The sequence below is a fragment of the Cheilinus undulatus genome, linkage group 7 (genome assembly GCF_018320785.1).
Source record: "Cheilinus undulatus linkage group 7, ASM1832078v1, whole genome shotgun sequence".
NCBI lineage: Eukaryota > Metazoa > Chordata > Actinopteri > Labriformes > Labridae > Cheilinus > Cheilinus undulatus.
In genome coordinates this window covers 28,680,072-28,706,802 of record NC_054871.1, presented here as the reverse complement: position 1 = coordinate 28,706,802, position 26,731 = coordinate 28,680,072, and the positions used below count along the sequence as shown (strand labels likewise).

Sequence of the window (26,731 nt, the reverse complement as noted above, 5' to 3'; positions counted from 1 at the left end):
ATTTGAGGCAGGACTTGAAAAGGGATGTTCCGATCCCTGTGCAAACCTGACAGAGCTTGAGCAGTTTTGCAAAGAAGAATGGAGTAAAGCGGCAGTGTCCAGATGTGCAAGTCTGAATGAGACCTACCCACACACACTCAGTGCTGTGGTTACAGCCAAAGGGGCTTCTACTAAATACTGACTTGAAGGGGGTGAATATTTATTCATTTATTTTACATTGCATATTTTTGTTTAATTTACATTCATTTGTAGAAATCTTTCTTTATTTTGACATTAAAGAGTTTTTTGTTTAAAAAAAACATCAAATTATATTGACCATAATAGATTTACAAAATCAATAAAGGGTAAAGCTCCAAAGGTGTGATTTTTTAATAGACACTGTAAATATAAGTCAGTATATCTTGAACAGAACCTCCCGGTTAACTCGCAGCCTGCTTGGTACTTTTGCAGAAATATTTCCTTTTTTCTATAGAGACTTTCTAGAGAGATTGCCTTGATTTGAACTGGTTTGATTTTTGATATTTGATACTTTAACATGATGACTAAGATGAACCCCACAAAGCCAACGATTTAAGCCGTCTTTCTGACTGCTATTTATGTTGATGTGTAGGACTAAACAAGAGTTGGATTAAGAATAAAGAAAGCTTTTGCTGAATTGTTGTTTTTTTAGCTCATTGGACAATAGCAGTGAGGGTGGGAGGAGCTTGTGTGAACACTACTGCTGGCTCCTCTCTTTCTCTGCTCCTCTCTCCTCTGCAGGCTGCGTGGCCACTAACCGACAACGCTTCAAACTCCTGACTCTGTTTTATATCCTACTTCAAGCTCTCGACACGGACAAATGGCTCAACATTTTCCTAAAAACCGAGGAGACGATATAAGTGTGAAACCTGACGGCGTATTCTTTTAAGTTGAACCACAACTTTGCAGATATCAACAACGGAACAAGTTGTTTCCTCTATAAAGGAGTCTCTCCTACCAAGGTAAGCCTAAACCTCAAAGAGTATCGATGGCCAAAGTACGTGTTTGTTGGAGGTTTCTCCAGCTTCCGCAGTGTTAGGAGTTTAGCCACAGGCTGTAACAGTGGGTCCTTTGATGTTGGCTGGTTGTAGCAGCCTGGGTGTTTGCTGCTAACTTGGGAAGAAAGTTGAGCGCATGCTAAAGTGCTGACCGTAGTTTCACATTTACTGCGCAAGACGAATTAGATTTCACACTGCGTCCCACCACGGAAGTCCCGTCCCTCTTTCAGGATTTAAATAGCCGACTTTAACGTATCTGCTCTAAAACGCTTTAAAGTTAACGATATTTATTAGGTTGTTTTTAAGTTGTGGGCAGACTGCTGTGCTTTAACATATAGGGTTTTAGTATGGTGAAATTGCCTTGTGGTAACATGGCTTACAGCCCTAAATTCAAAAGTAATGCGGCAAATTCCTTCAAGCATTCATTAAAGTTCCTCTTATTCAAAATTCATGCCATAGCTGCAGGCCTGTCTACATGTATTAAACATGATCAAAAGAAAACTGATTTTTCATCAGTTGCACTGTAGTTACATAATTTTTCTCCCTCAAGGAGTTGGTCTGAGGTGTCACATCTTATGTGGGCTTGAAAGTCTTGCCGTTGTCACCATCTTGTTTGAGCCAGCTGAGAAGCAGAATAGGCGAACAGGAATTTCTTGGCTCCTGCTGTAGCTGAAGGTGACTCACAGCCCTGAAATGTTTATAGGGGTGGAAAGAAGTGATAAAGGACAACACACCTAGGTGCTGTTTCTGTTATTAATCACTGAAGAGAGCATGAAAGCATCTTCATGGAGCTCATTTGAGGATTCTTTTACTAGGACTGTTTTATTTTTTTTACAAGTGTAAATGTCTGTAACAGGTAGTACACACTCGTTTTCAATGGGAGTGCTCCTTATCAGACCTCCTTTCATCTCTACAGTCTAAAGTTCATTTCCGTTGTACCTCAGTGCACTGATAAGAGTTTTATTCCTGAGCTGTCCATTCACCAGCTGTTGGCATGGTGGATTTTGTTATCTTAAAATAGGAGGATTTATTACAGCCATTACATCTAAAGAAAGTTGACTCACCCTTCATGAAATCTCTTGCCCAGTCAAACTGTCATTCATGTGTTTTTATTCTTTATTTCCGTCTACAGGTTAAAGTCAAGATGTCTGTCAGCAACCATGAAAATAGGAAGTCTCGCTCCAGTTCCGGCTCTATGAACATCCAGCTGTTCCACAAGACATCCCATGCAGACAGCCTGCTGACGCAGCTCAACCTGCTTCGCAAACGTAAAGTCTTTACAGATGTCGTCTTGAAGGCTGGAAACAGATCGTTCCCCTGCCACCGCGCCGTGCTGGCCTCCTGTAGCCGGTACTTTGAGGCTATGTTCAGCGGTGGTCTCAGGGAGAGCCGTGACGCTGATGTAAACTTCCATGACTCTCTCCATCCAGAGGTGCTGGAACTCCTGCTCGATTATGCGTACTCAGCCAGGGTCATCATCAATGAGGAGAACGCAGAGTCACTTCTAGAGGCTGGTGACATGCTTCAGTTTCATGACATCAGGGACGCAGCAGCAGAGTTTCTAGAAAAGAATCTCCTGGAGTCAAACTGTTTGGGGATGATGCTGCTGTCTGACGCCCACCAGTGCCAGAGATTGTACGAGCTGTCATGGAGGATGTGTCTGGCGAATTTTGCTACTCTCTTCAAGACAGAGGACTTCCTCAGCCTGCCCAAAGACAAAGTCCAGGAGCTGATCCTCAGCGAAGAGCTGGAGGTGGAGGATGAGAGCCTGGTGTACGAGGCTGTCATTGACTGGGTGAAGGCTGACATTGAGCGTAGGCACAGCGAGCTGCCCGAACTGCTGCGGTGTGTTCGCCTGGCGCTGCTTCCTGAGACGTACCTGTTGAAAAACGTCGCTTCAGAGGAGCTGGTGATGTGTCACAAAGTAGGTCGTGAAATTGTGGAAGATGCTGTGCGATGCAAAATGAGAATCCTCCAGAATGACGGAATTGTAACAGGGTTCTGTGCCCGGCCAAGGAAGGTGAACCAGGCCCTACTTCTGCTGGGAGGACAGACCTTTATGTGTGATAAAGTCTACATGATTGACAACAAGACCAAGGAGATCACCCCCAAAACAGACATCCCCAGCCCCAGGAAGGAATGCAGTGCTTGTGCTATTGGTTGCAAGGTATGCATGAAATTTATTAGATTAGATTAGAATATTTTCATCTTTAACTAAAGTTGTATTGATACATTCTTAATGTGTTTTCTCTTTTGTTAGGTTTATGTTACTGGAGGGCGTGGCTCTGAAAACGGGGCCTCCAAAGACGTGTGGGTCTATGACACATTACATGACGAGTGGTCCAAAGCTGCACCAATGTTGGTGGCACGATTTGGACATGGATCAGCAGAGCTCGACCACATGCTGTATGTTGTTGGAGGACACACTTCTCTTGCAGGATCCTTCCCTGCATCTCCATCAGTGTCACTCAAACAGGTGGAACAGTACGACCCTCAGACCAACAAATGGACCTTGGTGGCTCCGCTCAGAGAGGGTGTGAGCAATGCCGCTGTCGTTGGTGCCAAAAACAAACTCTTTGCTTTCGGAGGCACCAGTGTAAACAGAGACAAATACCCAAAGGTACAGTGCTTTGACCCTTGTCAGAACCGGTGGTCCGTGCCAGCCGCCTGTCCACAGCTGTGGCGCTACACTGCAGCGGCTGTGGTCGGCAACCATGTGGTGGTGATCGGAGGGGACACTGAATTCTCAGCAAGCTCTGCTTACCGGTTCAACAGCGAGACGTATCAGTGGTCAAAGTTTGGTGATGTGACTGCCAAACGGATCAGCTGCCATGCGGTGGCATCGGGTAACAGACTGTATGTGGTTGGAGGGTACTTTGGAGCTCAGAGGTGTAAAACATTGGACTGTTATGATCCATCTTCTGACTCTTGGGACAGTGTGACCAGTGTACCCTACTCCCTCATTCCTACTGCCTTCGTCAGCACATGGAAGTACCTTTCAGCATAGAGAGAGACGCGCTGACTCTCTGAGGTTTCTACGGTAAGTGTAGCTTCTTCAGTGACACAAATAACATGCCAGTTATATATGTCATACATACTGTCCCTTTTATTGTCACATAGCTGGAAGCTCACTCAAACGGCAATATTAGTCAACAGCCCCAGGTGAATGTCAGTTTGAGCCAGACCAAGCCAGTTTTTAAAATCCCCTCACTATTTCCAGGGTTGCCAGTGGTTACAGTTACACATTATCTAGCTGCTGTGACGGCTGAGTGTTGGATAAACACAGTGAAGTCTGGGTTTAAGGAGCAGGAGGAATGTCAGCGGTGCCGGTAATTACAGAGCGAAAGCTACAACTCAGGACCTCTGTCCCCGACAGGAGAGAGCTGGAGAGGCAGGGATCAGGTCTGTGCTTGTAGGGCCAGGGAGACATGGGGGCTGGTGCTCTGCTGGGACCGACGTGGACAACTTATTATGAGTTAGTGCTTTGAATAGTTGTTGCAAAAGGTGATGTGACACATGGGGATTGGAAAGCTTAAAGCCATGAGCTCAAGCCTCAAATAAAAGATACAACAAACATTTTATTGTTAATTTATGTTCAATAAACCATGTAAATCTCAAACTAACATCCAAACAAGAGCTGAATAAAAAACAGGCTTCACTTTTATATGTGCTGCTGAAGAACATCAGGGCAGGATTCAACTATCTATTTGTCAACTATCACAAATTCAGGTGGGGAGAAAAGGGAAATTAAGCGTAGGATCTCCCCAAAGATATTAAGTATTTCTGACAGTAATGTTACATACCGTATCAGTGAGGGATTGCTCTGCCTGAAGGATCGACAGATGGCAGTTTTCACGGCTTCATGTAAGATAAGAGGTGAAAATATATTTCCTGAGGTGTTTTTTCTTTCTGCTCAAGTTAAATAGGATCTTTAATAGTTAAACAGGTCTTTTCCCCTAATGACAACACACACTTTGTTTAAACAAAGTTGTCTTTAGCTTAACTTGTGTTGGTCAGTTTTGCAACATTCACACACAGCATGATAAGAAGATTGATATATCTTTCATATCTGCTGCCTAAAAAGGCTACAGCTAGCTGCTAATTAGCTTTGCTTAACTTAGAAGCTGTAGACGAGGTAATGGTTATCCTCACTCCTTTAGATAGGGGAAAAAACTGTCAATGTTGTTATGAACCTTAATGCTAAGACAAGCCAGTGCTTCATGTTTTGTTTATCTTCTTATAAACTTTTTCCAAAAATAAGATTTTTTTTTCCCACAAAATGTAAAACCATTGCTTTAAACTAGACTGGTAAAGGCAACTTTCTCTAATCAAGGCTGATTCATCTAGAGCTCACCTCTATGTCATCCGGCTTTTCCATCATCGCCTTTTGCTCTTTTATTATCACTTCTATGGTACCATTTTCTCAGTTTTTCACTGAATTGATGACTTTCAGTGTGTGTCAATAAGATACAATAAAACACTTTATTTTCCCCTTAGTGAAATGTATCTTGACTCCGAGTGCTGCAAAAATGGCGCTGCCATATAACAACACATTAGTAATAGAACAATAGCAACAATGATCTAGATGTGCAGAGTTGCACATATCAACAAAAGATTGGATTACGCAACCCACACATATTGCACCGATTCTCATAGAAGTAGAGCCTCTTACTTTTCACTTTCTGCTCATATTCCATGTTTATTCTGACGAGTTTCTAGTCACTGCCTCCTTTTAGCTCTGTCAATTCATTTCTCATTTGCAATGTGATGTCCTCGAAAGTTTTCAGCTTGTTTTGCGTTCTTTGAATCTGCTGGCTAAAACCATCCCGACTGCTCTGTAAAGAGGCGTGTTGTTGCTAGCTTCAGGCTTGAGTGTGTTTTTCTCAGTAGTCGAGCATTTTCTCTCTTTACCTTGGATGTCTGGGTTTCTGTTATACTTTGTCTTTGTTGGACCTCTACTCATTTTCAAAGAACCCAGGTCCTTTTGTTTGTGTTCCTCAAGTTTTGGCGGAGATTGGCATGGTGGAGCTCACGGTTTAAGCGTCTATACTGCTTGACCATCCCATCCTGTTTCAAGTTAACAGTATGAAAACAAGTGAAGTTGGAAATGAGGGTTGAAGTAATTTATTGTAAGAAATATAAATGCCATCACTGTCACTGATACTAGGAAAACTACAATAAATTGCTCTGTATACTTACTGAGAATGACAGTTACATCACATTTGGATATATTTGCTCCCATGTACTGCAAAAACTTTTTTACTGACTGGGATAAAGGAAAATTAGTCCAAAAAAAGCTCCTTTGATGCTGCCAAGAACTTTGAAAGTAAAGCTGAGCAGAAGTGAGTGAGCGGGGATGGGCTTATGTGTGTCTTGTGTCTACAGTAAACAGCTGGATATAATGGAGCAAGGGGTTTAATGTTATGAGGCTGCTGGTATAAACTGCTGTCTTCATAGTCGCCTAGGTTTTCTTTTCCAGGATGGAGACAGACAGGCGGGCTATGAAAGATCAAGAGCGTAGCATCCTTATGAACTCTTTCAGCTCCCCCCGTGCTGACTGCCATTACGTTTAATTACTGCAGACATGGAAAAGGCTCTGGTTTCCAGCATGTTAAGGAGGGTGTGCTACTAACTATCAGCTGAAACAGGGGGCAAGAGAGGAGACGTGGAAAAAATTTAGGGGGCAACAAAGTGACACAGAGATGGACACATTGACACCCACAGAAGATATGAGGAGGAGTGAAAGTAAGACCAGAAGAAGCAAAGCTATATTTTGCGCTGTTTGGCAGCCGAGACTAACGCCTATCTAAAAATACTCTGCTCCTGAGGTTGTCAACTTTCAGCTTGGGTCAAAGAGGAAAATAATTGTCTGTCAGTATCTGAGTCTGCACCTTTCATGTCTAAAAAAAAATCCCTAGTCAGCTGCTTAAGCATTCAGTAGTTGTAGTGTGAGTTTTTAAGCAGTTGTGAAACCACTGATTTTTCCACTCTGCCTCACACAGACACACAGAGGCAGTCACATTGCTGGCATTGACTGTCCTTTAAAAAGCCAGCCAGCCATCCATCCTCTAATTTGGGAGGAATGAAGGTGTGGCCTGCATTCCTATTAGTAAAGATTTGTTAATGTCATCTCATGGTCCAGGCTTTCTGTTTTCCTGTGGCCTGTATTGGCTTAGCAGCCTCTCTGCTCTTTTTGTCACCACCTCCTGCAGTAGTAGCCCCGTGCTTTTCCTCCAGATGTGACTGACCACAGACTAGAGAGCCAAACCAGAAGCCACAGTTGATGTAAAAGTATTTGTGAATGTTAAAACATTATGGTTAGTTTTTGTTATGGTGCAGGCATGAGAAGCAATTCAATTTTAAGCTAAAAACAAAGACATTCAAACAAATTAAATTAAGATGTTATGACCAACAATCCCAACTGTTGCAAGCCAGGCTTTTGATTACATATCCACTTGTTTTGAAGCTAGTTAGCAGGGCTGCTGTACTGTAATCTGGCCACTTGTTGATGCCAGACAGGATGTAACCAGAGATCTCTGCACAAAGTTCAGTGCGGTCTCTCCGCTTTAAGTGACTAAACTATAACATCCCTAAAGATGACTGCTATCTACACTCAAGCCCCTCCCTAACACCCCCCCCCCCCACGCACACACACACACACGCATGAAATAATCACGGACATGAGCAGCATTCTCCATTTTTAACGGCTTCAACCGACATCCATGCGATGTGGGCACAGCTTTGTGTGACGGGGTCCACCTGGAGGGGTCAGAGGCCACAGAGGGAGTCCTTGGCGGGCTCTCTGTATCCCCAGACAGCTGCTGTAAAATGGAAAGGTCGTTGTGGGATCATGGAGGAGGAGTGCAGAGGCCCCCAGTCACTCAATACTAATGTTTTATTAATGCCTGACTGTGAGGGCCACCAGGAACACAGACTGAATGAGGCTTTTATGGTGGCATCTGTGTACAACAAGCCCCCCCCCCCAAACACACACACTCAGACACACATGCACAGTTATAGTCAGCACGTGCACACTTCGTCTCCGGTCCCTTGAGTAATCAATCTGCCACATTACAGTCCTTGGCATGGATGCTTAAATTTGCATAAACCTAATGGTGTTTTTATTGGTCTTTTCTCCGTGCTGCGGGTAACAAAAAGGAAAAGGGGAAAAGATGCCTAAAATGGCTGAATAATCACCCAGACTAATTTGATTACACCCTTGAAAAGAAACGAGCTGTCATACAGTTACAGGGGCCTCTTCAGAGAGCCAGCTGGGATGGGACCGAGTGTGTTTGCGTGGTAATTAATATGAATTGCATAATATTTGCACCTCTGAAGTAGCGCGCCTTCAGCCACAGAGACGCCCTTTGTTCTTATCTTAAACTGGAGTTTCTGAAAGGGTTCATCAAGAAATGCCTCAATGTAATCTGCAGCTGCTTCATCAAGATCCTTGTGTTTCTGAGCTCATGCCGGAGTCTTTTATTTGTCCCTGAAAACAACGCAAACTCATGTAAATGAAGTGACGTGATGTATGCGTTAGTCAATACAGTAAAAGTCTGGGTGGTCATTAGTAAACATAGCACAGACTTCGTTAGACACAAGGGACAAATAAAGAAGGAGGACTCACTAGTGTGGTGCATCGCGCATAATTGGGCCAGTGGAAGATGCAGATGGCTCCCAAGTGCAATTAAAGGATAAACATAATGTGACAAAATGTACGTGTATCTTTATTTCATGTGTACTTTTGGAATCACTTAAAAGTTTGATTTGTAGAAGATTTTTCATTGTTGAACACAATCTGGCATAACTCTGACATGGAGGAGATGGATAAAGATGAGAGCAGACAGACTGAGGCAGGTTAGACCTTAGAGTGCCAAAGCCAATCACTTCATGGAAGCTCCAGGCCATCTGTTTGCTCTGTTAAAGAGCACAGAGACTCCCTCCGTCCTCAGCAGCACACTATGATTGCTGCAGTGCACCAAGGTATTTTACACCTGTTAGCACAGGTGTAAAATACCTGTACCCCCTTTAGGCAGATAGAGGTCAGGTTTGTGAAGGTCAAGATGTTTATTTTAGTACAATAAGAGTGTGAATATTGTTTGTATAAACATTTTTTATTCAAATTAAGGGAAAAAATTGTGGTCAGATCAGTGTTTTGGGTAGTAAATCTAAACATGACAGGTAATAATGACAGGGCACTTTATTGGCAGAGGAGGCCACAATTTGCTGATGATTTTTTGATTGTTGTCCCAATAATGGCAGACACATAGCCTGATTTCTTCAGCCAGTGTGTCTTAATGGGTTTCCACAAAGTGGTCTGATTTGGTTCAGTACAGCTTGGCACTATTTATAACAGCATACCATTATCTTGTTCATGTTTCCACAGTCAATTTTCTTCCAGGCTCGCCTAGAGTGATGGGAATGCTGGATCATTTAGCTCAGCTAGCTAATAAGAACCAGACTTTTGCCTCTTCATTTGGTACCATTAGGGATGTGCATTTCTCACAGCCTCACGATATGATGCATACACACACTAAAGAGGCCAGGATATAATGTGCCTTATGATAGGCATGCAGTCTGGGCAAATGAAGGACAAAAGCTCTTCAGCTAAGTGGAAAACATGGTGCGATTTGCATTTGTCGTCATTACTGCTGTCGCATGGGAAGTGAAGACTCTTTGACGAATCAATGGTCTGCAGTGAGTCCAGCCACACTTTTCAGAGTCTGATATGTACATTTGGTACCCAGAAGGAAGGAAACCAAACTGGTACAGCTCAACTATTTTGATACCTTCCTCAACTTTTTACGGATAATTCCTTTCTGTACCTTACCAAACTGAACCAGACTACTTGGTGGAAATGCCACTTTTGTGAAGTACCCTGTAATATCCCCTGTCTGGGCACTGTAGATAAAGATAAATGACTAAATATAAAGGTGCAGCCTTTATGAAATGGTGATGTTGTTGCTGAAGTTGAGTGGAGTGTCCCAGATTCTGGGGAACACTCTTCATCTTCTCCACTTAAGAAAGATTAGACCAGCAGCAAGACTATAGAAGTGCAGGCAGTGACCCATTCATGTATGGGGGGGGGGGGCAGCAGCAGCAGTGGAAACTTCCATCAGGCCTACTGAAAGTGCTCTAAAGACAGGCAGTCTTATACTTTACCCCCTTTTTAAACCTAACATATAATTTTTGTAATATTTAAAATATAATGTGTAAGCTTTACTGGTGCTGGTAGGTTCATTTTTTGTACTCAAAACAAGAAGAGTTCTTTCCCCTGTGTCCAGTTACTAAGTTGTGTAAAAAGTTTTAAATGTTGATAAGGGTTTGGGTATGAAAAATAGTACAGAACCTTTGGCACATTTCTTCTTTTAATGAGCTATGTTTTAGTTTATATTTTTTTCGGGGTTTTTTTGGGGACGTCTTTTAGTATTCAGTTTTGTTACTAAATAGGTCAGTTTGTAAAGCTTTATACCTCGCTATTGTGCTGCGTCCTACTGTCAGGCTCCAGGCAGTAGATTCACAACAGTAACAGATGCGTTTGGATCAGCGGAGGCTTCTGTAGTATCAACCGGCTTTGAGACGGATGGAAATTAGCACTCATTAGGTTATCCAAACAAGCCCCCCCAGCAGAGCACGACTGCAACTGTCAACAGACCAGAGAGCACACAAACACTGTTCATCTGCTCCGACAGGCTTAAGTTATCATCAGGAATATGCTAATCAGAGGTAAACATCTTGCTGGGCTGCTGTAGTATAAAATGGCTCCAAAACAACTCAGGAGGAATGTTATCTGAGGTTGCAAAGGAAAGAGATATGCTTCTGAGAATCCATTGCTATTTTTATTTGGAAAATGCTGCCATACTTCAACACAATCTGATATCCAAGCCAGAAGAAAGCCTCTTAAGAGTATGAATTTTATCTGTTCAAAGCAGTTTGTTTATGTGGATGTTTTTATTAGAGCCATGAGAAGCTTATTTTTACAGATTGGGGTCCTCTCTTCTGCCACCCTGTTATTTATTACTTAGTGATAGGGGTATAAAGGTACATGTATTTGTGCCGTACCGATTCATTACAAGCCTCTCGGTACAGTACAGACATGTACCAAACAGATACATGTGGAGTGAAGCGCATACACAGACGGAAAACTAAAGAACGACTCACTGTCACACTGTCCTGGCAACCACAGCAAACGCCAGCAACAGCCTGAATATTCCCCAATAAAAGTGTCCTGTTTAGGAACACTTTGTTTCCAGGTAAAATACAGCTGTGGACAAAGACGACAACAGTAGCACTGAATTATTCAGCAGGTGTGTTGCTGACAGCACGTCATCCAGCGGATCAATCAAAGCCTTTGAAAAGGCTCCACTCAAACAAGAATATCACTGTAATGAGGACGAACAATAAAAAGTCTCACCAGCCAGTTATGAACTACCCATAATTTTAGATGTTTTTATGATAACAGTGGTGCTCTACTTTGTGAATCAAATTAATTCTAAATGCGAACCTTCAACTGTGAGCCTCGGGGGAGGGGGAGAGTGGACTCCATCATGTCTGCAGCTGTGTCATAGGTAAAGTTATCCTCAGATTTCACATGGCTCTAACATCTTTATCCACCAAGACAGGCGGTGAAAAGTTCTCCCAAACTTTGTAGTAGGTCCCATTGGTTAAAAAAATAATCCAGTGCTGAAGTCCATGTTGAAATCAGCAGGATAGACATTAATTAGCATACTTAACAAGCTAACGTACACTTGTGTGATGATGTTTTTAAGTTGGCTGGGAAATTTTAGTGTTTAAAGAATGGGTGTCAATATATCAGTGAAAATAACCTAGTAATTCAAAAATGTATTTATTTTAGTGCTGTCAATTGATTAAAAAATTAATCAAATTAATCACAGAATTTCTTTAGTTTTAGTAATTTTAAGATTTTTAAACATTCTTATCATCAAGTGTTTATTTTCATTATCTTAACTTCATGCACAACTCTTTGAAAGCGCTTTTTACTAAAAAAAAATTATTATTATAATTATCTATAAATTGATTTTTAAAATACTACCATTTACTTGTATTTTTGGTTGAGATAAATTAGTACAAGTATGGTGTTACCCCGAGGTAGCTGTGTTTGCTGACTGATGTTCAGTGGTCTCTCGTCAGTGTAATAAATGTAGGTTGGGCCAGCTGCTCCACTTTAGTTGCCTTTTTAGCTGTCATACAGTTCACTGAATCTTGTAACAGTAGTTTCTTGCAGGTGTTCTGTGGTACGTGTCATTCAAGGTGACCCGGATGATGTCTTGAAGCCCCTTGTCGTCAATGATGTTGATGGTCTGCAGTCTCTGATGACCCATTAGCAATAGCATTAATCAGCTTAGATGTTGTCATTTTGGGGACAAATCCAGGTCTGCTGGACTGCACCAGTGTAGCTTGGCGTTATGGCTTGATCCTGTATTGTTGTTAGAGTCTTTGCTAACATTAGCAAAGATGCACTTTGCCCAGAGGTGGTACTTCAGGCTTGTTGTGCTTCGGTGTAAAAACAGTTAATCACCGCAGTATGTACACACAACTTTTGTTTTATTCAGACTTCCATTAGGCAGCTTATTAAATTGAAATTTGCCGTGAAGCAGACCTGGGTCTGTCTCCTCAATCGTCAAAGCTGGCTGTGTTTGGCCCAACTTTAACCTTTTCACCCCAGGGATGTAAACGTCCACGCAGGAGGACTACAGGAGGAAGTTGTGGTCAAACTTAGTCATATGATTAAATTGCGTAATTATTTTTTTAACGCGTTATTTCCAGATTAATCACAAGTGTCAACACGTTTATATTAACAGGCCTAGTTTATTTATTAATATTTTTATTAATTGAAGACCTTTCGGAAGGAGGTTGCAGCATTATTAATAATTTAAACGTAATTTATTCAGCCTATCTATTTTTATACAATTTAATACACTTTAAGAAAAAATCTGTCATGTATTTGCTTTAATTACCGTGCTGAAAATGTACCAAACCATGACTTCAAAACGGGGGTACATACTGAACTGAAATTTTTCCATACTGTTACACCCCTACTTAGGGACATAAATGGCTTGAGTGGCTTAATCCCACATGCCAGGAGGCCGGTGGTTAAATAACGCTCCATCCGGCAGCATTATTAACGCTTTGTGGGTAAGCCTGATAAAATGGCATGGTGATAAGCTGATGTGTAGTCTGCAGGAGCACCAAGTGTCCCCACATTCCTCTTGGCTCCCTGAGAATGTCCAGGCCACCCCTCTGGTCATGTGGCTGGTCCCCATACAGCAGCACCTAAACATTAATCTCTCTGTGTCTCCCTCCACAGATCAGCCACGGTGTCTGGTATGCAGGCATGCGTTTTCCCCCTCGACCAGGAGGAGAGAGTGAAGAGTTTGTGTATTCCTGTTGTGGCTTCAGAATCACATTTTCTTCAGCTGCGACGGCCTGGAAACAGCCCAGAGACTGGAAGTCTGCGGCCTCTTTTCCACCTGATCTGATTTCTGATACTTCTTGTGTAACTTTCCCATGTAGCCTGAGCTGGACTCACTGCTATGAATACTGCACAGACTCCATCAGTCTCTTGATTACATGTGAAGGAAACATCCAACCTAGATGTGTGCTCTGGTCCACAGACTTTTTTACAGTGACTGTCTCAGCCCCACTGACTCACTCCATCTTCAAACCAGTAGATTACCAGTTTAACAGACTCCATAAGGATCACTCTTGATGACATGAGATCAAAAAGAAACCCTGCTGTCCTTTGTTGTGGTTTCCTTTTCCTCCTGACACTGGGCATTTACTCAGGTGTAAGTTATTTGGACTGCTGATAGACTGAATTAGACCTTTGCTGTGCCAGGCGTATAGGGGAACGAGAGAAGACACTTGGGAAAGTGTATGATTTTGTGCACAGAAACAATCTTCCTGTCTGTATTTTTAGACTTTGGACTCGGGCTTCCCTCAATTTTGGTGAGCTAAATTTGTATCTTCCTCCTCGACTAAAATACACACTCCAAAGAGAGAGGATGTCGCCAATAATGGCTGAAGAAAATGCTACTTTGGTTCAAGTTTTTAAATGTTTTTGTCTGTTTTATGTCTCAGGGTTATGTTGTGTTTCCTGTAATTGTACAAGGAAGGGTGACATTTTTCTTTTATTTCAGTTTCTTGTGAATGTATTATTTTGTGATAAAATAACTGTAATGTTGGAGTACATGTTTTGCCAAGTGAAAAGTGTGATTGTGTTCAGAAGTGTGGTCATATTTTTAAACATAAGTGTTGCCAAAATCTTAACCACATAGTTTCATTTTGATCAAAATAACAAAAGCTAAATACTTTAAAAGTAGACGATACTTTGTAGCTGTAGATATTTTTATGTTCTTTTTCAGGACCTTTAATGGACGTCTTTTTGTGTACAGTTTGTTTTGTTTTGTCATTTTTAGAAGCCTTTGATTTTGCACATTTTGTACAAAGAAACTCTTTATGGTCTTAATATTTGTATCTTTGTCTTAACCCAGCACGGGTAATGTGAATAATCAAAGCCTTTTGTAGCATTTTTACCCCTAACAATCTTCATTTGCCTTGTGTGCAAGTATGCGGTTTTCCAAATTTATCCAAGTATATGTTAGATTTACTGATACATTAAGCTCTAACTGAAACATCTCCTGTTACTTTGTGCTCTGCAGCTCGTATTTCTTCAATAAAGTATCAAGGAAAAAAAAAAACTAGTTTGTCCTCTGTTTTTCCAGGGAGTGGATGGAATTGTGCAGCTGTGTCTTTACAAGAGAGTGACTATATAATCACACAGGTGTTCTTAACATGCCTGGAATAGTTTCCAAACCCAGGTCAGAAGTGGTTTTGGTGTTTAGCTGGAGAACACCTATCGTCTTCTGATGTTGGATTTCACACAAGGTCATTCTCCCTCTCCCTAATTCCCCTCTTGTCAGAGCAATATCACACACTTTAGCTATCTGGTATGTGAAGTGTGAGTCTGCCTCTGTGATGGAGGATGCACAGACACAGAACTCTCAAACCTGAAGGACTTTTCAGCTCAGTGCCAGTCTGTTGATGCTCTTCCATACCTCTGATCAGACCAGGTGCTGGGTGTGGAGAAGTCTGGTTGGCACTTTTTTCAGACTGGAAGGAGGAAAACCCAAGAGGAATACGTGGTAATTCTGGCAGCCATTCTAGTTGTTAGTCTTAATAATATGAAAATCATTATTAGTTATAATTGCCTTTTAGTCATTTGTACCCTCAGATGCTGTAAGGTTTGCTGTTACCAGATGCTGTTGTTGCACTATTTTAGTGCTCTTGTTTTATGTTTCTGATTTTTGCATTCATAAATGTGAGTGTTTTTTCAGTCGATCTTTTGCACCAATAATCCTGGTCATTTGAGTTTCTTTAGAGATATCAGATTATGAACATTCAATGCATACAAGTATTCATAGACAGCACTCACACTGTTTCAGGCTTCAGTATTTCAACTGATTCAGTATTATAGGTGTAACAGTTTCCAGGTTTTTCTAAGTGAATACATGTTAAAAGACATCATAAAAATGAAGAAAATAAGTTGCACAGAAGTTCTCCAGCTCCAGCTATGGCTTTCATAGCACAGCTGATCTCAGCAAGGCCTCATCAGCTGACAGCCAGCTGATTTGCTCTTAGCACTCTTTTGGCTAATTGCTTGCATGCTGCCTCATTTAAATTGCTCTTGCCTGGCTACGCTTTGTCGCTTTCTCTGCAAGCTGCCCTTGCAGCCCTCCTCCATCCCAGCTCCTCCTTCATTCAGATTCAGACTTAATCAATGTCCTTCTGTTGTCACTGGTATATGCTCTGCTTTGGAGGTTTTTGCTGCTTCTCTCCCTGCTTTATGCTTTCCATATCAGGAAGGAAAAGCAGGAACATGTGCTGTTCCTGCTTAAAGCTTTCCACGTAGGCTTGCAGAAGTACAGGGGGATCCCAGAGCAGCCACAACACCAAATATAAACTAGATAAAAATGCGATTTCAGCTGAAAAAATCAATAGTGTAGATGCTTACTCAGCATCCCCACTAATGATATTATAATGATGAGTATAGTTCAAAGAGTGAAAGAGGAGATAGGGTCCAAAAAACATACAGGAAAAAACAAAATGGCCGACACAAATATCAATAGTGTGGATGCTTACTCAGCATCTCCACTGGTAACAGCAATAAGTGCTAATTAATAACTGCTAATAAAGAAGTATTTGTTACTGCAATTCATATGTTTCATGACAAAGTGGTCCTGACTGAACCACTATAACCTCTCAATGGAAGTATGATTACAAAGGCAAATTAACAGTTAGCCTTTTTAGCACTGGTTAGCACACAGCATTTGTGATGATATCTGGATTGAGATGATTCCACTAATAATGAAACTTGGGGACTTGAAATGTGGACACATTCAGTTTTTGTGTGCAGAGAAGGCTTCAGCGAGGTGATGTTTGTGGAGTCAGAATAAAAGCCATCATGGCTACAGTTGTATGAGAATAGAGCAGCAGAAAACTTGTGGACATATTTCTCCATAAAGTCAGTTGTTTTCTAACTTGAGCTCATTGTGGATGTTTTCTTTAAATCTATACAGTTTAGGCACAACTATTAACTCTGTTACATTCTCTCATTTCAGTCAGAACTAGGATTTTAAGTACTGATTAGCAGGACACCTCAGGAAACATAGTTGGTCACTAGCAGGTCCATATGAGACATTGTTTTTTTGTAACTATTAAGTACTCGAGTTCTTGTTCAGTAGATCACATAATGAAGTTAGTTAAATCCCATACCTTTTGACACAAAGCGGACTTTGTGCCTACAGTCGGTTACTGTTTACATGCTAAACCAATTTCATTTACAAAATGCAGTCTGGGTGTCAGAAGTTTTCAAACTATGCCTCCACTCATCTCTCTGTTGAACTGAGCTGAGAACTGGTGGCCCAAATAAACAACTGAACCTGAGGGTTGATTTCCAGTCTCTATCCCAGTCTGAGTTTTGTCTGCCATCAAATACCTCCTGCTTCCCTAACAACAAAACCACTCTCCCCTGGCTCTGTCTCTCTGCCGTTGCCACCAATCATGCGATCAGTCCATTAGAATAACTGGGATGGTTCAGGCTTTGCGGCAAGCCAAAGGTTTTGAACTGTTCCATTCAAAACCCTGGATTATCATCTGAGATAACAAGAAGCACAGACCCCACCATCCGAGCTCTTCTTATGTCTGGGTCCATCTGGCTTGAAAACAAGTTTGAGGTGCTGGGGAAGCAGTGGGGGAGCTGCGGCCTTCCAAAGTTCAGGTCAGAATCCAAATACTACTAAGATTTCTAGTATGAAAAATCAACATTGATTTTAGGTGTAGAAGAATTAATTGTCTTCGAATATTTGTTGGACAATGAGTATTTAAGTCTTGCCTGTATGGTTTTAAAAAGTCACAGACTATCCATACGTTAACATCTTTAACAAAGTCTACATTTTAATTGGATGATAATCACCAAATGAGATATCATCTAGACACAACAGTGTGTCATCAGCATATGAATGGATATACATGTATGATATATGTGTCTTTGTTATTGTACTTAGTGACAGCATGTCTAAGTTAAAAAGCTGTAGTCCAAAGACTGATCCTTGTGGAGCACCAGATAGAAGTTTTCTTCCTTCAGATTAAAAATTTCCTCAAGAAATGTAAAACTTCCTGTCTTTTACATGGGACAATTATCTGTTAAGAGCCAGACAAGACTGACCAACTGAACTGTGAAGACTTTGAATCAAGATTTCATGATCCATATTTTCAAAGGAGGCTGTAAGATCAAGCCACACTAAAATTATAGTTTTCTGATGGTCTCTGTTAATCCTAAGGTCATGCATTTCTCATACCAGTGTCATGTCAGTATAATGAATTGTTCTCAAGCAGAATGGTGGCATATGCTGTGATCTGAACGATAATTGTCCAGTTAAATGTAAACAACTTTTTCCAGTATTTTGCAAATAAAATGAAGATTGATGATGGGTCTACAAACAAGGTAAAAAGGCAAGGAAGGAAAAAATGTGTACCTATGACATAATATATGGTATAAACGCTGAAAACTTGTCCTGCTTTTTCCCCTATATCTTTAGGTTGAATAACTAAAACAAAGAAATGCTAAAGTACTTAAAATAACGGCAACAGAGCCAGATGTGAACTCAGCTCACACACCTGACAGAATGAGAATTAAGGGGGGATATTTAGACCAGCTGACCAAAACAAAAAGTACACACAGAGTGATATATTACTAAGAGTGTGTTTAGTATATGAAGTAACTAGATATAGAGATAACTATATGGTAGTGCAAGTGTGGTTACCTATAGCCTTTTACCTTGTCCATTACAGTTACTACTGATGGCTCTGAAGGACATACACTTGCTTTTTATGGGAGTTTTCAAAATAAATTTCAACATTGGCAGAATCAAAAAACATTTTCTCCTTTGGAAACTCACTTTTAATCCTCCTTCAGTTCCTCTTTCCTCACCACTCACCTTTGTTTCCTCTTGCTGTTAATGCTTGAGTGGAGACGGGATGTGCTACCTTGAGGATGTTTGAGCAGGACTGATGGATGAACATGTACATAGAAGCACGTGTTTTTGCGTGAATGTATATTTGAGTCAGACAGGTGAGGTGGATGGAGGTAGCAGGAAAAATGTGCTGCTAGAGAGATGCAGCTGGCAAAATGTTTTGCAAGTCTTTTGAAAGTTAAAATCTAAGTAATTTGAATATCAAATGAACAGTTCCTCAGGTATGCTGAGCACTGTAACATCGTGTAATAGTAAAAGAAAATGTTCTGAATGTCAACAAAGTGGATAAACAGAAACCATTATAAGTTGGCTGATAAATTAAAGATTTGAAGTACAAAAATTACATAAAATCTCCAGCAGATGCCCTCTAAAAGACACTTCAGTGACATAATGAATCGGCATTGTTAAATCCTTCTAAACCAACTGAAAAAACTTCAAAGCTAGCTGTTAATTGGATGTAAACAAGTGGCGGCTTCAAAAACTCCCTCTCTGCAGGCATGACATCATGCCTGTAACAGGCTATGTCCAGTCAAGCATGTGGACATGTTTGTGCCAGTAACAGCACAGGGCTTCATCAGAGGTTAATTTATGGATTTTTAAAGACAATGCAGACGTGCATAAAAAAGATGAAACAGTCCTCTCTGAATAGGGTGAAGCTGGCACTGTACAGACAGATGAGCTGACCGCTCAATGGCTCCTATTGTGATGCAAAATGTGCAAACTGAGCAATTTCAAATAGACCTCGCCGACAAGACAATTAAAGCACGGTGAATAAATAGACATTTGAAAGTCGGCAGGACACAAAAGAATCTCAGAGGTTGCCAAAACAAAAAAGAAAGGGGAGTGAAGGGGCAGGAGGAGGACAACCTGCCATAACAAGCTTTATCAAATGATATGTGGGGTCTCTGTCGGTGTGTATGCGTTGTCTTTGTGTGTGAATTAATGTTGAATATGCATGTATCTCTGAGCGAGTGTGATCGAGGTCGGCTGAAGAGCAGTTACAGCTTCTTGTTAACCCATAAGAAAGGAGGCAGTGAGGTGGAACGGATGGGGACGTTGCACCCAGCCTCTCCACCCAAATATTGGCGTGTGTCTGCTGGCCTGAGACCTCCAGCTGGGGCCTCTGCCTTCTCTGAAAGAGGACAAAAAAAGGCGGCGTGATGAGGCCAGAATTGAACTCCTCACGTGTTCCCCAGGGGGGCTCCAGGCGACGCTACTACAGGCCGGCTTAGTGCTGCTGAGGGGCAGATCAATATGTGGCCCCTGGCAGAAAGAGATCTGATGAGATAGATCGGCAGAAAAACAGACTTTATAGCTTCCCTTGAAACACTGTATCAAAAGAACCTCAGTATTTGTATACTGACAGTTGGATGTGTTGCCTGTACTGACCATCTGCATCTTCATGTTCACATGCCTGTGTTTTTTGTATTTAAAATGAAAAAGCCAGTGCCACTTCTTAAAAACAGTTGAGTTGGCAGAGACTCTCTTTCGTCACAATTACATAAGTCCTTGCTGTAAATCTGCCAATGAACATCAGTCTTCATCTCTCAACCTTTCTCTCTCTTAGATTGAGTTTGCTGGCAAAAGAAACAGAAAAGACTAAGGGAGCCTGTCTAATCTGCAGAAATGAATCATTTCTTAACACTGTATTTCCTCGCCGTCTCTGTGTCTACACTGGTTGTGGTGTTAAATGTTTCTATAAATCTTTCTGTCTCCATTTCTCTCACTCTTTTTCTCTGTTGGCATCTGAGTTGGCAGCAGCTCTGAGGTTTTTTGAGCTGACTGGGTATGCTACAAGTCAGAAGTAAACAATGTGCGAGACACAGACAGTGTAACCATCAGAGTGAAAGCTGGGGTTGTCTCATGTCTCCTGTATGATCAGGAGTATGCCTGCATGATATGAGAAAAACGTGATGTGCAATAACGCTGTTCATCACAACCAATTATTTTTCCAAATAACTGGCTGCAGCAAGCCTCAAATCAGGTCGTTAACAGTGCTAGCATTGCCTGCCCTCAGTCCTGCTGGCAGGTTAACATCCACAGTCTTGTGCTGAATTTCTTCACTCAGTGCCTTGGACATATGTGAGTAAAACCTGACACAGTCTATGTACAACTTCATCTCCACTTTCTAGATCAAATAAGTGCTTAACCTCAATGTTTCTATGAGGTTTTAGCAATGCTATGCATCCACCGTTGTTTACGTCTGGAATAAAATGCATTGTAAGAGTGTGGTAGTGCACAGTTTAAAGCAGAATCAATGGACCTACCTCAGCTTAATTTCTTTCTTTTTTCATCCTCATCCCCTAAACTTCAAACTGTGCTCTACAAACTACAGCCAGTTTAAGTTTTTGAGAAGAATGTGTTTTCTGTTTTTTTTGCACTATCTCTTGAAACACATTCAAACCTGTTTTTTTCGTGGTATCATTAGATGCGTTCAAGACTGTCCTGGTTGGGGCGTAGAGGAAATGGTGGCTGGTGGAGATGTTCTGAAGACCAGGGAATGTTGAGTCACATGCCATGTCAGTGTGAGATGGTTAAAGACTTTTGGTAAGCTACTGTCACATGTATTAACATCATAACTGACAGAAGATTTCATTAAGTGTCTACTATTATGTATGCAGACTGTAATTCCCAGTTTATTCCAGCCTGTTGTGAAAAGTGTGTCAATGGCTGTAACTACTGTACCTCTTACAACAGGGAGTAAAATTGTGCTGATCAAAAGAGAAAATCATCTTTAGGAAATGTCGAAACGAGCTGGCTAGGTGGCTTCTCCTGAACAGGTTATCAACAGATTTAATGACACCAAGGTATTTCAGTCTGTTTTGGGTCCCTATCTGGGGACCACAATGATAATTGATGCGCAGCTGTTTTATCCTTTTGGTAGATCATGCTATAATGTGCTCAGCACATGATTATGAGATGTAACAATACTTTATATACAATAAGCTAAACTACAACGGTGTATCAGGGGTAGACCGATTATTGGCCTGGCCCATTGTTGAGACTGATATTTGGCCTTTTGCCAATTATCAGTATCGGCACTTTATTTTACCAATAATTAATTTATCAGAAATTGTGCTACTTTGACTGCATTGCAAGGTGCACCTTCTATTTTTCCTCTCCACAATCTAATCTGCATGCAACGCGATCTGATTGGCTAGATGTCAAACGAGTACCGACCAATCAACTTTTGAGCTGAGTGCCACTGCATGTGGAATGGCATCTTGTTTACCTGCTGCTACTGTCTTGCTTGTGCTGTCTCCTCTGCTGACAGAGCTAGGGTAAATCGTTTGTTTTCCTTTGTTTTTTTTGGTTATGCAATTTTATTTCTGCCACATTCAGTGTAGTTTGTAAATCATAATAACTACATATTGGTTCCAAGTATCTGTTATCAGTCACATGAATAACTAATAATCAGTATCGGCCCTGAAAAACATTTTTAGTTGACCCTTAAATAGAGCCACCAACAAAAAAAGAGAGCGAGAGTGAAAGAGAGAGAGAGAGATCCATACATTTGCGAGCAAAATTTACAAAATGTTCAAGTTTAAAAGACCTAAATTTAATATAACCAAAACGTTTGAGATTATAGTTGAAAATAGCCCATTGTGTGAAAGGGAATCAAACCAGATGAAATTGTTTGCTTTGCACAAGCACTGCAGTTGAAATCCAAATTAACTCTCTGAAGATACATCATTGTAAACTGGAGCTATCAGAAGAAAATAGCACACTGACAGCACCTGAAAGATGATGGATTTCAGTTTTAATTCTTCTAATTTTATGACTTTGTCTGTTCTTTTTTATGACTTCATAAAGTTGAAATTGTCAGGTTTATAAAGTTATATTTGTTACTAAACTTAAGAATGTCAAGTTTTTTCTCTTAAATTAAAACAAAAAAATGGATTCTTGTAAATCTGATGAACTCAAAAATTTCATAATTTTTTCTCAAAAATAAACAGATCCTCTTCATCTTTTAAATCTTTAGAGAGGCCATAATAAACATCTGTACTAAAAACTGCCGAGACAAACTGGAATGACATTTTTTGGACATTTAAGTCTTTTTCGTTTTTAGGGTTTATATGGTTTGTCTATTAAAACTGCAGTCTACAATGAAAAATGAAATAGTTTAAAGAAATAAACAAACTGATAGTGCAATTTAATTTGATTTCAAAGTATATAATCCTGAAAATGTCCCTTTACATGTATTTCAGAAGCATTTGGAGTATTTCCTTTATTACATTGTTACAAAATCCATCACCTTCTTCCAACATCTCATGCTTTGTTCATGCGTATCTGCGTGCCTCTCAAACAAATGGCATTTTTAAGATGCCTCTCCCCTCCCATGTTATTCTCTTCCTTACAAACAGAGGTGGGATGGCTATCTAAAATATGCGGCCAGATATAATAGGCATTGTGATCTCCTGTCACGTCACAAAGTCAACACGAGGACAGCTCCATTCACAGGAAAAGAACACAAAGGCTTCATCCACTGACTGAACGGATGATGAGCGACGACTGGGCAGAGAGGGACATTCCACACAGGCCTGGCATACTTGGATTTCAGTGGTACACAAAAAAAAGATACATTTATCTTCCTCTTTGTTTGAAGGCGCAGAAAATCCCTTTGTTGAGATTTTTCTTAACATAATTGACACTTCCTTTGACTCTCATTAATAAAACATTGAAAGATTAATTCCCAGTTGAGTCGGCGGAAGGCTGGAGGAGGGGGTTTTAGAGGCTGGGGTAGCATGTGTGGGGGTTGATATGTTGCCTGAGGTGACACATGTACTGTATGCACACGCACATTCACACATATACACAACACTTCAAAACCTCCCTGCTTCCCCAATCAGAAGCTGCTTTCTGCTGGAAAAGAGGAAAAAACTTCAAAAGCATCATCCTCCGAGTGTGGCAGATGTTAACCCGCCCTCTGGCAAGCATACTTACACAAAGATACAACAGACAGAATTTTAAAACCCACATGGGTGTATTTGTGAGTCTGAGATGACCCCTTCTGCTGCAGCGTGTCCAGTCAACCACCTCAGATGAGTTGTGACACTGAGGATGAATAATACAATAGAGCGAGATCCTCAGACGTGTCAGCAGCATCTGTCTCTGTCTGCAGCTGACGTGTGTCGTCCTCCCTCCCCATTCAAAACTGGTGAAGCAGACACATTGTATTTAAACACAAACTCATGCATACACTCACAAAAGACTTTAAAAAATTGTTTAAAGCTCACACTGAAGGAAAATTTTTGATACAATGTGGCCACAATGTAACCAGTCTCTCAGATTCTTCACATTTCTCAAATAAAATGAGATTCAGTCAGGTGGAAAGAATAAGAGGCGGGTCACTGCAGAGATAGGCCCAAAACGCTGACATACGCCTTTTCCCAGAGGAACCAGTGTAGGATAATTAAAAGAACGATATATACTGAGAGAGGAGGGGCAGCAGATACAAAGATGGTAGATGGAGGAAAGAGGAAGAGCTGAACAACGGCACAGTCTTCCCTTGTTTGTTGTTGAACAGGTTCTTGGGCAAACAGAGGATAAAGCTTTCATTGCAGCTTATTTTACATAATGACATTTTCCTCAATGCCCTTCAACGCTCTGCCAAGAGTCAGCAAATAGTTGCATCTGTTAAGTTTTTTCTTCAGAGGTGATGAGAAGTTTTGTAGACTTAACAGTGAATACAGTCAGATTTACTCATGTTATTTAGAGAAGGTTTTACCTAGCTAGAGGGAAATATATCATTTAATTCTAATGCTTAAACTAAACATCACAGCAAACCAACTTTAGCTTCACACAACTCTCCTGCACTCATATTTCTGTCATTGTGCTGTAATTAATTTGCAAGAGGCCTGTTCAATTTAATGAAGCTCTGTTTTCACATTAAACTTTTATGTGTTACTTTTAAATCCTCTGCTGCCACTTCTCAAATGGAAATAACCTGCTTTACTCTACTTCTAACTTCACTCCACATTGGCTACAAAGTCACTTGCACTGGTTGCAAAAAAAGCACAGCTTAACAGCAGGTCTGCCCAAAGAGTTGGCTGTGCCCCTGAAAAACTCAGTGAATGGGCCCGCCCCAGATTTGATTTATTGATGATATCAATGCATGTGTTGGATCAGTAGTAATAGCTGGCATCCTTTCTAACAGTTACCTCATTTTGGTTCAGGTGACAAGTGTGCCAAGCTTTTATTAGCTCTGATACTGGAAACTTTTATTTGTGCAAAGTTTTTACCTTTTCACCGCTTTTCTGCCCATATCTGCCACTTTAGACCCACTTTTGCCAATATTTGACATCCATTTTTCCACTTCAACCATTTTTGTGCCTCTTTATCTGCCCATTTTACCAGTTTTTCTTACTTTCTGTCCATTATTGCCTGTCTTTAACCCATTTTGAAAAATTTCACCTTATTTTGCACCTTTTATTCGTTTATGACCCTTTTAACCATTTCTTTTTGCCAGGTTTCACCCAGTTTTGCCTCTTTTGACCCAATGTTGATCCTTTTTTACCATATCTGTGAATTTCTACCATATTTTACCAATTTTTGCTCATATTTTTTTTTTTACTTTATTTTTTGGCATCCTGACATTCGTGCACATAATGGCCTAGCTTTAAAGTCTGACATTAGTTTCCCAGTGGTTTAGTTCAGAGTGCCCATCCACACTGTTGACATCACCAAAAAAAAGGTCATTCTGTTTTATGAAGAGGTCTACATTTTGAAAAAGTTTTATTGTACTACAGCATGGATAAATAAAAAGCCATTGTTCATTGCTTTGTTAAGAGTGGTTAAAATAAAATATGGATACCACAGCCTAACTTTAACATGATTTTACAGACCTCCATGGGCCCCCAGTTTGGCCGGGCCCCAGAAAGCTCTCCCTTTCATCCCCCCTTATGGGCGGCCTTGCTAAACAGTCTTAGTTTGTGAAAGCTGCTTAATATTGTGCGTAATGCAATGTTTTTTTGGTAGAAATAAGAGAAAATAAGCCAGGAGACTGCAGTGTTTTTTTAGAAAAAAAACAGTGACAAATCAGTGTCAAACCAATAAACAAAACAAAAAAAAAAAAAAAAAAAAAAAGAGTTTAAAGTTTAAAAAGTTTGAGTTTAATTTTATGCCCTTTCATTTTGAGAGCGGGGAACAACTTGGGACAACGAGGTACCAAAATGAAGCACAAAAATCGATTTCATTTGGTATGATAGGTGTCAGATTTGTTGGTTCCTGATTTAGATCGTCGCCCCTACAGTTACCTCACAAAGTTACAAACAATGAGAAAACATACAAATAAAATGTCAAACACATGAATACAGATACTGACTGACAGAGAGTAAAACAGCAGATAAGGTCAACGACAATCAAAACACATCAATTGAAGCAACTGCGGCAAGATGCATCTGCCTCCAAGTCATTAAAGTTCCTCTTAAAAGCATCCAATGAGGCCAGCTCATACATTTCAGGTCTTTCTGTAAATTATTTCAGGCAAAGGGAGCAGCAAATGTAAACTCCTTTTTCCCCAGATCATTTCCACAGTGTCACCACTATAACTTAGTTTCATCTTACACACAGGAACCACTCCAGTGTACGTTGGAGATCTTTATCTTCTTGGTTCTTATGCGGTAGGGTCTTTTGCAAGGACACTGACAGGTCAGTGGGCCAGAAAGTAAATAAGCATGGAAAATGACGTTATAAAAATCAGCACAGCAGCAGCTCGGACATCCAGAAGGATCTCAAAGTAGAGCCGCTTTTGCATCGAATGGAGCCAGTTGAGGTGGTTCTGGCTTCTGATCCGGATGCCCCCTGGTCGCTGTTGTGGAGGTCTTCCGGGCCTGTCCTACTGGAAGGAGACCCCAGGGTAGACCCAGAACTCACTGGTGGAATTATATACTGTATCTCATCTGGCTTGGGAATGCCTTGAAATCCCCCAGGAGGAGTTGGAAAATGTTGCTGGCAAGAGAGATGTTTGGGTTGACTTGCATAGTTTGCTGCCACCACGATCCCGACCCTGGATAAACAGAAGAAAATGAATGGATGGCCAAATCAGCACACATGCATACAGCATAATATCTCAAAACTGGTCTGACTGGGTCTGGAGAACACTAAAGATTCTGACATCAATCTTGCAAAGGCCCACATGCTCCCCGATGATTTTAGTGA

At 40.9% G+C, this 26,731-nt stretch overlaps 1 protein-coding gene across 1 annotated transcript; it reads left to right on the top strand.

The window, feature by feature from the left end:
- Positions 1-752: 752 nt before the first annotated feature.
- enc3 (ectodermal-neural cortex 3) lies at positions 753-14,720 on the top strand. Its single transcript, XM_041791917.1, has 4 exons — positions 753-980; positions 2,149-3,183; positions 3,277-4,056; positions 13,345-14,720. The coding sequence occupies exons 2-3, from the start codon at positions 2,161-2,163 to the stop codon at positions 4,021-4,023; spliced, it is 1,770 nt and encodes a 589-aa protein (XP_041647851.1). The 5' UTR covers positions 753-980; positions 2,149-2,160; the 3' UTR covers positions 4,024-4,056; positions 13,345-14,720.
- The last annotated feature ends 12,011 nt before the right edge of the window (positions 14,721-26,731 follow it).